The 16,264-nt window shown below is 41.9% G+C and overlaps 1 protein-coding gene across 1 annotated transcript in view; it reads right to left on the minus strand.

Annotated features, from left to right (window-relative positions):
• LOC137318715 (dual specificity calcium/calmodulin-dependent 3',5'-cyclic nucleotide phosphodiesterase 1C-like) overlaps positions 1-16,059 on the minus strand; it is a 478,280-nt gene extending 462,221 nt beyond the window's left edge. Inside the window, exons 1-2 of the mRNA XM_067981388.1 lie at positions 15,607-16,059; positions 12,704-12,730 (exon numbers count right to left, since the gene is read on the minus strand). Of these exons, the coding sequence (XP_067837489.1) occupies positions 12,704-12,730; positions 15,607-15,707 (128 nt within the window). The 5' untranslated portion in view covers positions 15,708-16,059. The remainder of the gene's footprint in view (positions 1-12,703; positions 12,731-15,606) is intronic.
• Between the last annotated feature and the right edge of the window lie 205 nt (positions 16,060-16,264).

The raw sequence follows: 16,264 nt of genomic DNA on the forward strand, positions 1-16,264 counted from the left end.
TCCTGCTCCTTTCTTATGTTCTTAACATTGAGAGATTGATTACATGAAAGCTGACATGATAGATTGATGCTCAACTAGCCTGCCCTCATTATTTCAACAGGTACCCATAGTTACCAAGTCACTGAAAAGTTCAGCCCATGCCTTTAGAGACACTTCAATAGACTTTCCCAGCTCTCCCGATGGCCACGTGGTGAAGGCACAATCTGGAACAGCATCAAGCCATACAGACCAGAAGACCTGGTTTAATTTCCGGTCAGTGCTGAATTAGCAAACATCAACTAGGGCAGCAGTTGTCACATCGCAATCGGCTTCAACAACCCTGGCATGGGACCTGGGTGGGGGGGGGGGGGTATGGAGTGTGCTGATGTGAGGGAAATCTGCCAGGGTTCTCATTACTGATGGGGATTCAGTGCCCCTGCTGAAAAGCATGTACACACAAATTTTGGATCGGAGCAAGGTTTGGCTCAGCTGTGATGCCAACACTCATTGGGCTCAAACATAGAGGCCATTTCTGAGAGGTACTTCCGGGGCTGTCAGTTCCCTTGAAACTGTAGCCCAGCAACAGTCTGCACTTTCAGGAATGGAGACAAAAATCTATAGAGAAGAACATAAATTCTCCCATTATAACTCAACCACATTTCATTATGCAGCAACACTGAAACACTTTTGACAAAGTACCACATGGGAGATTACTAAAGAAAATTAAAGGGTATGGAATTGGGGAGGATTATTAGATTACAAATTGGTTAGAAGAAAGAAAACAGAGAATAGGAGTTCAGGGTAGTTTTTCCCAGAGTGGTTGGAAATGGGTAGTGGTGTCTGACAGGATGCAGTTCTGGGACCATATATGATTTGGATATTGGCCTGGAGGGAGTGGTGTTGAAATGTTATGATACCACGATCGCAGGCAGAGTTAATTCTTTAGAAGACCAAAAGGAGGGTGCAAAGGGATATTGATAAGATGGGAGAATGGGCTAAAACATGATGGACGGATTCAATATAATTAAATGTGAGGTGATGCATTTTGGTAAAGAAAAACAGTAATTGAATGGAAATAGGCTCGGCACTGTGGAAAAGAGGGATTTGTGGTTATGAGTTCAGAAGATACTAAAAGCAGCACCTCAGGTTGATAAGACTAAAAAAAAAACTAATGGAATTCCACATTTTACCACAAGAGGTATAGAATGTAAAAGCCAAGAGATAATGATGATGCTATATAAAACCTCAGTTAGAGTACTGTGTGCCGTATTGGGCTCCACACTATAGGAAGGATGTTGAGGCTTTAGAGAGAGTATAAGCTCAGGTACACTAGGATGCTGCCTGAGCTGATGAAATACAAATTCGAAGACTTAAAAAAAAAATGGGGCTTTTTTCATCAGAACAACAGGTTCAAGGCAATATGATTGAAGTGTTTAAATCATGAAAGAATGGCACAGGGTAGACAGATGCAGTCTGTTTCCAGTAGTTAAAAAGTCTACAAGGGGCTATAGATACAAGATTAAATGTGAGAGATTTAGAACAGAGAGCAAGAGAAACTTCTTTACAGAGAGTTGTGAAGCTGTCGAATTCACTTCCAGGGTTAGTGGTTGTGGAATAAATTATAAGCCCAATTTTAACTGGGTGGGCAGACAGTTAAAATTGGCAGTCGGACTTACCTTCCCATGGGTTCTGATTTTAACCTGTGCTTCTGAGCCGGGGAGAGGGACACCAGCCGAAAGCCAACAGGATCCTTCTTTAAATCTGCAGATTAGGGTACGATAACGTCATCAGAGCTCGACTGCAAATTTAACCGGAGAACTGCGCGGGAAAGCCCTGTGGCTTCCCCGCCAGGCCGACCTGGCAGAAAGAGGAGTTGGGGCCAAAAGAGGTCCAAAAATGTAAGTGCTTTCCCTTGTTTTGTGGGGCCAGCAGCTGCAGGACTGCACCTCCAGGCCCCACAAGGAGAGTTTAGGCCTCCCATGCCCTTGGCTTCCCCGTCACCCTCGAGAACTTCCTGAACCCCCTCTCAGCCACTTACCTGAGTGTTGGGGACCGTTCCTTCAGTCCTTGGTGGCAGCCTCCTGCCACCCAGTCTTTCACTCCTGCCCACCTGCCAACTACCGCTTCCCGTCGGTTTGAGGCAGATGACGCCTAGTTAAAATCTCCCCAGAGTCACGCTGCCAATGTTGGTATGGTCTGTGTCAGCCTTGGCCCCAAGTGGAAATGGAGCTGCTCAGTCTCTCGCCTCTGGGTCAGAAGGTCATCGGTTCATGCCCCACATCAGAGGTGCCATCTATCGGATAAGACATTAAACCAAGGTCCTCTCTGTCCTCCTCACCCTTTCACATCGACACTGCGCCCAATCAACCCGACACTGCATCCCATCCTTTCGGAGACATTGGCCCAGATATTGACAGGGATGTTGCGGGGGAGGCCAAAAGCAGTCAAAGAACCCAGCAAGGCCGAGGATGCAGAGGTCCTGCCAAATTTATTTGCAGCACCTCATTATAATTTTTTTCTTCCATTTCCCGCTCGGCAGCGGGCCAAATTGACAGCCTGGCCGGCTGCCGGGCAGGAAAACTAACCCCCACGCCGAGCGATTGACTGGGTGAAGAAGGTTGGAGAACAAGGTGGGGAAACAGAGTGAAACTGGTAAAAGGGACCTCCTGAACACATTGCACTTCCCGTTTGTGTCTCAGAATAAAAGGACTGGCTCGGGCCACAGTGCGATCTGTGGAAACACTTAATTTTCAGGATTTGCGGCTGACCCCGATTGACTGCGGTGCTGTCTCATGCTATTGGACTCATGATAAAACAACTCGATCTACAGAACTGCTACGTTCAATGTGAAGGACTCCAGCGGCTAGGACCCAGACTGCACAAATGTCGGGTGTTGGGGTAACTGTTCTTTTGTCTCTAACTGTTAGATGATTTGTCAAACAGTCAATGATTGTGTTGTTTCTTTGTGCTGGAAGAAACAATCCCCCTGCAATCGGGAGGTGGGTAGGCTGCACTTTATGTAACTCCCCACATTTTCATAAAAATGTTCTCTTCTCTAATCTTCCCATTCAATACTGCACTCTTTTCTCTCTCTCTCATCAATTCAACATGGCACTCTTCACCCCCTTCAACCCAGTTAAGCTGGTACTCTTATTCCACTCTTCCCTGTTCATGTTGTCATGCTTCCATCCCTCCCAGAGTTCATGCTGGCATTATTTGCCCACCTCCAGTTAATAGTAGCACAGTCTATCCCACTCCCTCGCTATTAATGCTGCAATGCCCCTTCCTCCCCCACCCCGAAGTATCGCTCCCAGCTTGTGGCCCTTTCGTTCTCCATTTCATGACCATTTATTTCTATCTTTCACTGCAATCCATTTCTCCCCATTGCCATTTATTATCCCTCCACTACCATCCATTTCGTTCATTCTCTGCTGCGCGCCACCCTCACCACCACCACCCCGCCATCCATCCCTGCAATACACTCTGATAGGAGTGGGTGGAATCAATAAATTTCTTTTGAAGTGCAGTCACTGTTGTTATGAAGACAAACATGGCAGCCAACTTGCAAACAGCTAGGTCCCACAAATCAGCAAATGAGATAAGTGACCAGATAATCTAGTGATGTGATGTTAGTTCAGGAAGGAATAATTGCCATGCCATCAGGAGACCTCCCTGCTCTTCTTCAAATAGTGTAATGGAAGCTTTTACAGACACCTGAACAGGCAGATGGGAGGGCCCCAGTTTAACATGTTAACTGAAAGATGGTACCATGGTCATTGCAGCACTCCCCCAGTACTGCACTGAAGTATCAGCCTACATTATGCAATCAAGGCATGGAGTGAGGCTTAATCCCACAATCTTCTGACTTAAAGGCAAGAATGCTACCAACTGATCTAAATTAACACTGAGTAAAGGGGAGAGGTCATAATTGGCCACAGGGAACCTGAGGTAAGGAAAGAAAACATCAGCCAGTTTTCTCTTGCCATCCAGTGACACTTCTGGAGAGTCTGCATTAGTGGACATAGAATAAGGACAGGATTGGGCTCAGCTGTAATGTCCTCTAAAATTAAATAACCTGCTAACACTGATTATGTGAATTCGTAAGAAATAGGAGCAGGAGGAGGCCATATGGCCCTTCGAGCCTGCTCTGCAATTCAATAAGATTATGGCTGATCTTCAACCTCAACTCCACTTTCCTGCCAGTTACCCATATCCTTTGATTCCCCTGGGGTCCAAAAATCTATCTATCTCAGCCTTGAATAAACTCAACGACTCAGCATCCACAGCCCTCTGAGGTAGAGAATCCCAAAGATTCACAACCCTGAGTGAAGACATTCCTACTCATCTCAGTCTTAAATGGCCGACCCCTTATCCTGAGACTATGCCCCCTAGTTCTAGACTCTCCAGCCAGGGGAACCAACCTCTCAGCATCTACCCTGTCAAGCCTCCTCAGAACCTTGTATGTTAAAATGAGATCACCTCTCATTTTTCTAAACTCCAAAGAGTATAGGCCCATTCTACTCAATCTCGCCTCAAGGGACAATCCTCTCATCCCAGGAATCAATCTAGTGAACCTTTGTTGCACCGCCTCTAAAGGCAAGTATATCCTCCCTTAGGTAAAGGAGGCCAAAAAAGTACACAGTACACCAGGTGAGGTCTCACCAAAGTCCTGTACCATTGTAGTAAGACTTCCTTACACCAACCCCCTTGCAGTAAAGGTCAACATGCCACTTGCTTTCCTAATTGCTTGCTGTACCTGCATGCTAACTTTTTGTGTTTCTTGTACGAGGACAGCCAAGTCTCACTGGACACCAACATTTAATAGTTTCTCACCATATAAAAAATATGGTGTTTTTCTATTCTTCCTACCAAAGTGAATAACGCACATTTCCCCACATTATACTCCATCTGCCACCTTCTTGCCCACTCACTTAACCTATCTTTGCAGACTCTGTGTGACCAACAACCCCATGAGCCCTTATCTTGTATAACAACCTTTTTTTAATGTGACACCTTATCGTATGCCTTTTGAAAATCCAAATATACTACACCCAATGGTTCCCCTTTATCTACCCTGCTAGTCACATCCTCAAAAAACTCTAATAGATGTGTCAAACACGATCTCCCTTTCATAAAGCGATGTTGACGCTGCCTAATCATATTATGATTTAAGTGCCCTGTTACCACTTCCTTAATAATTGATTCCAGTATTTTCCCGATGACTGATGTTAGGCTAACTGGCCTGTAGTTCCCGGTTTTCTCTCTCCCTCCTTTCTTGAATAGCGGGGTTACATTTGCTACCTTCTAATCTGCTGGGACCATTCTAGAATCTAGGGAATTTTGGAAGATCACAACCAATGCATCCTCTATCTCTGCAGCCACCTCTTTTAGAACCCTTGGATGTAGGCCATCAGGTCCAGGGGATTTATTGGCTTTTAGTCCCATTAGTTTCTCCAGAACTTTTTCCTCTAGTGATATTAATTGTTTTAAGTTCCTAATTCTCATTTGACCCTTGGCTCCCCACTATTTTTGATATGCTTTTTGTGTCTTCTACTATGAAGACAGATACAAAATTTGTTTTATGTCTCTGCCAATTCCTTATTGCCCATTATAATTTCTCATACAATCTCTGTGTACCACACAGCTGTTGCCGCCTCTATACCTCCATCTTCAAGAGAGGAAAGGAAAGAAAAAAGGAGCTCGCTGATCTTGATTGTCACAGAACATATTTTGGTCTGTATTTCACATAGTCCTTATTGTTTCTGTCCATCTCTGACTGTAGTACTCAAACATGCACACACTGATTCTACATTGTTCAGTAACATTCTTGGCAACCTGAATAAACTAGACATCTGTGTTTATATTGCTTCCATTATCAACTACTGCAATTGTAAAAATGATCTATAATGGTAATTAAATGTACAACATTTTGGGCAAACCAAAATGCAGAGTACTTCCAAATCACGTGTTTTTTTAAAAAATAATGCATCACAGCTTAAACTGTAAATGTTATCCTGCTCAAATTTTTCTCTTTAAAAGCAATCTGTGTTAGCTTGGCTCATTTGGTGGCACTCTCACCTCTGAATTCTATGATTTAAAACTACACCATGCTGGTTTGCCCATTCCAGGTCTTGGGTCGACAATCAAGTACTGAGGGAGTGCTGCAGTGTCAGAGGTGCCCTCCTTTAGATGAGACATTAAACCACGGGCGGTTCGGGTGGGCATTCAACATTCCATTATTCAAAGAGCAGGATGGTGCCCTGACCAACAACCCTCCCTTAACCAACACCAAAAAAAACTCACAAATTAACTTATTGCTGTTTGAGGGATCTTGCTGCTCCTAACATTGCCGCCATGTTTATCACTACAAGGTGATTAGAGCTAGGCCAATCAGGAGTGAAATCAGGAAGCACTTTTTCCACACAGTGGAAATCTAGAACACTCTCCCCCAAAAGGCTGTGGATGCTGGGTCAATTGAAATTTTCAAGACTGAGATCACTAGATTTTTCTTAAGTAAGGGTATCAAAGAATATGGAGAAAAGGCAGGTAAATGGAGTTAAGATACAGATCAGTCATGATCTAATTGAATGGCAGAACAAGCTCAAGGGACTGAATAGTCTTCTCTTGTTCCTAAGTAATTCATTGCACGTGAAGCAGTTTTGAGCTGTTTCTGAGAGACACAATGAGCCAAATCTTGCTGGAGTTTGGCAGCATATGCCATTAATTAGACTTTTTCCTCCACACTTCAGCTCGAAAAATCTTTGCACCGTAACTTGCTGGAAATGTGAGCTGATACCCAGCATGGTGAGGGTAACGTGGCATCTGGGACTAACAGTGTATCTCCTTAATCAATGAGATTTAATGAGAAAGAAACATGGGAATGAGGGTGAATTATAGTCAAATCAGGTACAGAACGAGAAATAATGAGAGAGAGGGAAAGAAAGATTGGAGTGAGAGAAAAAAAAGAGACAGAAAGGAAAAGCAAGAAAAAAAATGTAAATATTAAAAATTTGACATTTTTAAAAATCAAGAATTTACTACATGCAGAAACGAGATTGAACAGTTTAAATTGTTCCCTTTTCGGGCCAAAGAGGTTGCTTGGTATTGCATTAACGATTATCAAGTCATTAAAAGTGTACTTACACTCAATCACCAGCCCTAACTTTCTGTGACAAGTTTAATGGACAATTAATGTGCAAATCCTGCAAGTTCTTAAAAATAACAGAGAGGCTAAGGGTGAGATGCCGTTTGTGTGAAGCAAATGGTGGAGCAACATAAATTGACCAGCAAGTTCTGGACATTTGAAACTCACAGCTTATCTCAATCTCCTGAACTTGCTGGCTGATTTGCGCAATAATAACGGCATGCATCATTATTTTTCCAGCAAGTTTTGGCCCAATAAGGTGATTATATATATATATATATATATATATATATATATATATATACAAACAAACAATGTTTTTTGTTTGTTTGTTCCATTTTAGTGACTGCAAGTTTCATCTTACAGAAACATTTGAATAACCCTATTACAACATATCTATTTTGAAGTGGCTGCAGTAATTGTAAACTGGACAAAAAAGAAAACGTAAGCTTAAGGCAGGAGCGTGATGGAATGCTCACCACTTGTGTGGATGAGTGTAACTGCAACAATACTCAAGAAGCTCAACACAATCCAGCACAGTGCAGTCCACTTGATCAGGGATCCTGCTACTGCACTCAATGTCCCTCTACTTCATCACCATCATGTTATGTACTATCTACAGAATGCACTACAGCAATGCACCAAACTTACTTCAACAACACTACTGCCATCAAGAAGGAAGCAGCAATGTCATAGCAACACCATCATTCCTCCTCCAAGCCACATACCATCCAGACTTGGATTAATATCACCGTTCCTTCACCATCACTGGGTCGATATCCTGGAACTCCCTACCTAACATCATGTAGTAACACCATTGCCACAAGGACTACAGCAGTTCAAGACCTTCGCCCACCACCAACTTCTTGGGGCAAATGCAGATGTGCAATAAATTTGGCTTTGCCAGCATCTTTGAGATTAAAAATTACTAGTTATTGTTTCAAGTTTGAATTTAGCAACCCTAAGAAAACTGATATTATCTGTTTAAATCTCCCTAACACAGGAAAAAATACAAACTTCATTTTCAACATCACCCTTTCCCGAATAGTAAAGAACCCTTTCTATACAATAGTTACGCTGCACTTTATGGTCCAACAGTGACATAACACAGAATACAAATTGCCCTGATGGCCCACATCATACCAATTTGAAATGTCATTCCTTTATCAGAAGTGGAACTAATCAACAATAAGGAAAATTACAGCAGAAAATACCACCTGGAATTGCTTGAGTGTAGCATTTTAAAACAGAAAAATCCCATTGCATTCATCTTTATGTGAACATCACAAGGCAACAGACATTTCATTTTACCCCCAAATCTTAAGGGAGCTCTGCAAAATTGACAGTTGTGGATGGTTTAAGATTTTGCGCAAGTGGGTCTACCCAGTGGTACGAGCAGTAGAACACCCACTCCCTGACCTTAGGTTCAGTCCCATAGGCACCTCACAGAAGCATGGGTGCTCTGCATCAACAGGAAAGAAAAACAACTGGTGTCCCCAGCAATGAGCTATGAAAATTGAAGAGTTGATAGAGAGAATTATGCCAAGGAATGGGGGAATGGGTCATAAACTTACATGGGACATTAAGACTATAATTCTAAACAGAGAAAAGAATGAAGTGGTAATCAGGTGCCCTCGGTAAGCGAGCAAAGAAATAGGAAACTGCAAGGAAACAATCAGAATAGTTCAAGTGGAAAGAACGGCAAATCATATACTGACGGGTGATAGCTATTCATCAACCAATATTATATGTCCCATTACAGTGAGAATGTGATTAAACGACATTACAATGCCCACTAAAATTCCATGTGATCTTGGTGTACCAGGATACACTATCCACCAGATCACAAAGGTTCTTGTGCCAAGAGCACAATTGCTTAATCACATTCACATTCAACTTCATGATTTCAACCTGAATTATTCTTCAGTTAATCCCTCATTATCAGTTGGGACAGAGCTCCTTCCTTGCTCTATTTTCTTTGCTGTATCCTCCCTCAAGGGGAAGTTTACTTCCTGACTTCTGCAGTGACATCGGTTTCTTCCAAAGAAATTTCCTTCCATTATAGGAGGGACTGTGCTATAATTCCTACTTCTGTGGCCCCAAGAGAAAAGCAGTAAAAAGTACAGGGTGCCGAGGCAGAAAAAATTCTCAGAATCCTCAGTTTAACTGACTTGTGCTCCCTACTGTAGGAAGTGTGTGGAGGAGGGAGATAAAGGAATAATTGTGAAATGTGGCCTGGGGTGAGAGCATACTTGTTTGGCTGCTCTCAGAGTGTGATCAGTGGGCTAATTATTCATAAGATGGTCACTTCCAGCATGAAGAAGGAGTTTGCTGTGGGGTGGAAAGTTATTGATTTTCAATTGAAAAGATTAATGATCTTTTAGTGTACATTCAAAAATAGCAGGAAACGTTAAATATGCTCAGAGTTGCTTGCTTGGTGTTTTCCTTCAAGGGCACATAGATACAAAACAAACAAATTAAATCCAGTGTTATTGAGCAGATAATATACTAAGATGACAATGGTTAAATGATGTTTGAGTTAATTAGACACAAACAAACTCCATGATCATCTTCAATAGCTAAACAAAATTTCTCATTTGAAATTTAGTAAATGCATCCCACAGCCACTGAACTCGTATCTGAACTGTAAGGTGCTTCATCTTAGGTTTCAAAGCAATTTCGTGAACTTATTTAATGTAATGTATTACAGAGTACTGCATGCCATTCTCCTAAAAACATCGAGATAACCTTTGCAAGGCTACGTTCCCAGCATGGAATCTTGCTCGGCAGAAGCGCAGATCAGAGAAACAGACGCAGAGATCAGCATGTCCAATACACAGTACTTCTCATCTTCCAGCCATTAAAATTGACTGGGTACTCCATTGTGTGCTGTACATTAGAGAAGATTACAGAGGCATATTTCAGATAGTGTTTTAAGATGAAGTGCTCAGATGCAGTATTTTAATACAGTGTCAACCAGATGCATTTTAACAGACACATTCCATATCTCTAAGGTGGTGAAGGATTTCAGAAATCCTTGCTCCAATGGTTCAGCGTTGATTTCCTGAATCGTACAGACCCAAGTATGATCCCAAGTGAGTTAAAGGGTCTCAATCTTGGGCAGCAACAAGGGGCACTGCAATTGAGTACTGTGCCACTGGTGTTGGGCTTGGGGGGGGAGAAAGAGGTTAAGAAGTGGTGACCCTTACTACAATTAATTTGTGGTGACATCATTAAAGGGTTTCATCATAAGCTCACTGATGAATTGTGGTCCCCTGGGTGAGATACCAGTGCCTACGGAATTGTATTCTAACAGGGAGGCAACCCTGTTCAGGGGAGGAGGGATGGAGAAAATTTCAGAAGTGGAAGTTTGTTTTACCCCATAAAATATTAATGATATTTCATTACCAAATACAGAGCTTAACATTCACACTTACAAACCCAGACAGCAGTTTTCTTGCCAAACATATCACAGTCAGTTTAAATTTCATGGATTTATGATCTCAATAATATGAAGATTGCTCAATTTTCAAGTAACTGGAGGTACTGGAAAAGTGATATTAAAATGATTGTAGCATAGATACAAGAAGTAAAATAAAATAAGATTACAGGGAGCATGGATAAACTCCGAGCTCACACTGGGCTACGTATAGTCCCTGTGATAAGATCTTCAGGCATTAACTGAGGTGTTAATCTAACAAGGAAAACTTTCACTCATCTTAATCTGAAGGAGAACAAATGTTTGACATCTGTGAGGCAGCAATCGATGTTTAATTACAGTATACTCATCTATGAAAGACAAGGCCGGGTGTTATCACCGAGTCCTGCTTATATAGAATTTACAGCACAGAAACAGGCCATTCGGCCCAATTGGTCCATGCCGGTGTTTATGCTCCACATGAGCCTCCTTCCAACCCTCTTCATCTAAACCCATCAGCATATCCTTCTGTTCCTTGCTCCCTCATGTATTTATCTAGCTTCCCCCTTAAATGCATCTATGCGATCCGCTTCAACTATTTCATGTGGTAGCAAATTCCACATTTGAACCACTCTCTGGATAAAGAAATTTCTCCTGAATTCCTTATTGGATTTATTAGTGACTATCTTATATCTATGGCCCCTAGTTTTGGTCTCCCCCACAAATGGAAACATCTTCTCTACGCCTAACACTTCATAATTTTAAAGACCTCTATCAGTTCACCCCTCAGCCTTCTCTTTCCTGATAGTTATAACCTCTCAGTTCTGGTATCACACTTGTAAATCATTTTTGCACCTTCTCCAGTGCGTCTATATCATTTTTGTAATATGGAGATCAGAATTGCGCTCAGTACTCAAGTGTGGTCTAACCAAGGCTCTATACAAGTTTAACATCACTTTTATGCTTTTCAATTCTATTCCTCTAGAAATGGACCCCAGTGCTTTGCTGCATTTTATTTTAAATGGACTTGTTAACCAGAGTTGCTCTTTTTAATGTTTTGTGAATCTGCACCCCGAGATCCCTTTGCTACTCTACCCCAATTAGACTCTTATTTTCCAGGAGTATGTGGCCTCCTTATTCCTCCTATCAAAATGCACCACCTCACACTTACCTATATTGAAATTCATTGGCCATTTACATGCCCATTCTGCAAGTTTATTAACGTCTTGTACTTTGGTGCTGTCTTCCTGCGTATTAATTTTGGTGCTGTCTTCCTGCGTATTAATTTTGGCGCTGTCTTCCCGAGTATTAATTATACTCCTCAATTTGGTGTCACCTGCAAATTTTGAAATTGCACTTCTGATTCCTGAGTCCAAATCATTTATGCAAATGGTGAACAACAGGGGTCCCAGCACCGATCCTTGTGGAACAACACTTCACATCTTCAGTCAGTCTGAGTAAGTGCCTTTAACCCCTATTCTCTGTTTTCTGTTTTGTAGCCAATTTGTTATCCATTCTGACTCCACATGCACTAATCTTAGTCATGAGTTTACTATGCAGTACCTTATCAAAGGCCTTTTGAAGATCAAGTACATTACATCTACTATATTACCCTTGTCTACTCTGTTACTTCTTCAAAGAATTCAATAAGGTTGGTCAAGCATGACCTTCCTTTTTGAAATCCGTGCTGACTATTCTTTATTATATTTTCCGTTTCTAGATGTTTTTCTATTACATCTTTGAACGAAGATTCCATTATCTTTCCTATCACCAACATTAAGCCATCTGGTCGAGAGTTCCCTGGACTTGCTCTATCTCCCTTTTAAATAGGGGAATAACATTAGCTGTCTGCCAGTTCTCTAGCATGATTCCCTTTTCTAATTATTTTTTATAAATATATTATAGTGACTGCTATCTCTTCTTATAGTATGCATGGATGCAATCCATCCGGACAAGAGGTTTCATCCTCTAAGTTTGACTAGTTTATCATCTTAAATGTCCTGCTTGCGATGGTTTACTTCCATTCTTGTACAGTCTTAAAAGAGAAAGTTTTTTTTTGGAATACGTCACCAATCTGGGAGCTTCTTAGTCTACACGGAGGAGAATATTAATGAAAGGCAGAGCTAGCCATCAACTTAGAATCTCGGCTCAATCATCCTTACCTCTGGGAGGTTTTCTTGTATTTTCTCCTATGGGAAAAAAACATGAATCAGGAGAGTGGAATTTTCCTTAATACACTTTTATTAAACAACAACTTGCATTTATATAGCACTTTTAATGTAGTAAAATGTCCCAAGGTGCGTCACAGGAACGTTATCAAACAAAATTTGACACCGAGCCACATAAAGAGGTATAAGGACAGGTGACCAAAAGCTTGGTCAAAGAGGTAGGTTTTGAGGAGAAAGGGGCTTAGGGAAGGAATTCTAGAGCTTAGGGCCTAGTCAGCTGAAGGCACGGCCGCCAACGGTAGAGCGATTGAAATCGGGTTAGGATACCGGCAGCAGTGTTTTAGATCAGCTCAAGTTTATGGAGGGTAGGAGGCCAACCAGGAGAGCAGTGGAATAGTCGAGCCCAGAGGTAACAAAAGGCATAGATGAGGGTTTCAGCAGCAGTTGAGCTGAGGCAGGGGCAGAGATGGGCGATGTTACGGAGGTGGATGTAGGGGATATGTAGTCGGAAGCTCACTCAGAGTCAATTAGGACGCCACGATTGTGAACGATCTGGTTCAGCCTCAGACAGTGGCCAGGTAGAGGGATGGAGTCGATGGCTAGGGAACGGAGTCTGCGGCGGGGACCAAAGACAATGGGCTTGAGTCTTCCCAATATTTAGTTGAAGGAAATTTTTGCTCATCTAGTACTGGATGTCACACAAGCAGTGTGACAAACGAGAGACAGTGGAGGGGGTCGAGAAGGATAGTGGTGAGGTAGAGCTGGATGTTGTCAGCGTACATGTGGAATCGTTGTGTTTTCGGATGATGTCGCCGAGGGGCAGCATTTTATTAAATCCTACAATGATCTTTGTACAGACAAAAGGAAAATGTCATCTGATTGCTCTTTGGGGTCCATGTGAACAACTTAATGAAAATGTTCTTAACAATTTCCAAAGGAGACTTGATTCTGCACTGTTTACCCAGTTAAATGTTCCATTTTCCCAATTCTGAAGAGTCACACCTGAAACCTTAAGATATCTTTTCTCTTTCAGATGCTGACTGACCTGTTGTGCATTTCCTGTTTTAGATTCAGATTTGCAGTTCGTGCTTATTGTTTCATCCCTAGTGTTTTTCTCTACTGGAAATGTTCAAATGCTTAATGTTCCATTAACTATTATATTTTGTTTCAACAGGGAAACTCAGACATCTCAGTGATGCAGCTGAATTATACTTATTACCCTGGCCAGCATTTCATTAAGCTTTTATGAAGACTGTCAGCAATGAATAAGGGGAATTGTGTTAGGCGAGGTTCCCCCTACAGAGCCTCGACTGGCATAAGCACGGATCAGAGGACCGAGTGCGGTGGTCACCGTGTCTAAATAGTAGTGTTTCTGATTTTTACAGGCATGAAAATTAAATCACCGGTAAAAATGAGAGCACGCAAACTGTATATGCTGACCTCTGATCTGCACAGCCATCGAGTGAGGGTCAATACCCAGAACCTTGCACAATTCACTCAAGGAGTTTCTCTTTTCTGCATATTTGGTTAGGAAAACTTTTAGGGATGAAGTGCAGGAAGATAAATAGATACATTAATGTATTAGCAGTGAACCAATTAACAAACTAAAATTAAGCAGTGTTTAATTTATCAATCAGTATGATATTAACATTCCCTCAAATTGTGTTTAGCTAATTGGCAGCTGTCCAATTCAGTTGGAAGCTTGTGATTAGTGACACGTCGCAGTGCCTCTGCAGGATCATCACTCAGACCCTGGATTAAACATTGATGGAAAAAACATGGGCTGGAATAACATTAAGCAAGTCTGCACTTTATGCAAAGACAGAAAACAAATCTGCACCTTGCCTTAAACTGCAGTCTGCTACATTTTCCGTTTTGCCTCAAACAGCTGGTGTGATGCTGAAATTCAAATATTGTCTTGCAGTGGTCCTTACTCACGGTGGGTTAATGAACACAGCTTAACTCCTTCTCATGCTGTAGCCACTAGCTGGGCAGAATGTGCCTCTACAATGTTTCTCATTGAGTGATTTAAAACGTTTAGATTGTTATTGATCACTCCCTCACTGCCAAACTGACTCACTCTGCTCAAAATCCTGTTTTTCTACACCACTCTTCAAAAGTATTTAACCTTGTACTCCGACTCGAATCATTTGAAGCCAAATTCAATCAGCAGTTGAGATTGAATATTTAAAGACTGATTTCACAGCTGTTAAAATTGAAGGATCAGGATCAGGATCAAAATCAAAGCTCCGACTCCTACAAACTGGATTAGCCGAAGAAAATCAAAATCAGAATTTGCAATCTGTCCCAGCAGAGACAGTTCAAGCAGAACAATTTTAAAGATAACAAAGCTGAAACCTATTTCACGGTTGAATGCCTCTCTGGTGGTGTACAGGTTAAGTGGCATACGATTATATTTGAGGCTGGAAGGATCATTGTGCATGTATTCTGTCAGTGTAACTCCAGAGGTGATGCTTTTTTTAAGATTTGTTCTCTCTGATGTTTAGGTGCTGTGGCTATCAGTACACGAACAAGGGGAGAATTTGTATTCCCCGATGAATCGCAACGACCAGCACCACGGTTCGAATCACTTCTAAATGTCACAGCAATTCCAATATCAAAACAATTCAGAAACGCGGGGAACAGGTGGCTGCTTCTCGATAGCTTACCAGTCGGGTGCAGTATTATTATACTAATCATAAAGCTCACAGCACAAACCCTTCGATAAGTGGGAAAGTCTTTTTTTTAAAAAAAGTAAAAATCAAGAGCAGGTTTATTCATTACATTTAGTTTAACTACACACAAGTTACATGGAAGCGATATTCTGTATTTTGATGAAATTTTAAATTTGGGGAATAAAGGATCGAACATATCAAAAAAAGTCATACTATACTTACAGCCCCCTGAGTCGCAGCCATATTTTCTCTATTTGCTCCGGTTGCAGGTATTTGAGAGAGTTGCTCTCAAACTCTTCGATTTCCTTGGTGGGTGACTCCATGCCTTGCACTCCTCAGTCGGACTCAAAGTAAATCTTCAAGCTTTAGCGCAGTAAAGAGCTGGCTAACATTTTTCAGAAAGAGTACATGTCAACGTTGAAACCTCTCGGCGCATGCTGAGGGCAGCTGTAGCAGTTTGCATGGTTCAGAGAATGATGTCGAGGATTACAGGCTGATCTCTAGACTCAAAGGCACGACTGATATGTGATAAACCAGCCCTGCAATCCGTAAAAGCAGCCGAAGGCACTTTAACACAAAGCCTGCTGACAATTGAGCCGCACTGGTGTCTGAATGGGAGGGCGGGATGGCACATGCGCTGCTTCATCCCCTTCCTGCTCCTCTTGGATCTTTATGTCCCCCATTCACATGCCTTTTCAACACTAACACTTATCTCGTGGACCCCTGGGACTCGTGCATACATTGATAAGCAAGGAAAATGCCCAGTTGGCCTGCAGATCACAGACACACACACACACACCAGTTGCAGGAGAAGGATGAATCTATTCACAGGGAAATTACCCAAGTCACTTCCTAATACATAGATATCTGTCCGTCTTGT

This window comes from Heptranchias perlo, chromosome 3, assembly GCF_035084215.1.
Source record: "Heptranchias perlo isolate sHepPer1 chromosome 3, sHepPer1.hap1, whole genome shotgun sequence".
NCBI lineage: Eukaryota > Metazoa > Chordata > Chondrichthyes > Hexanchiformes > Hexanchidae > Heptranchias > Heptranchias perlo.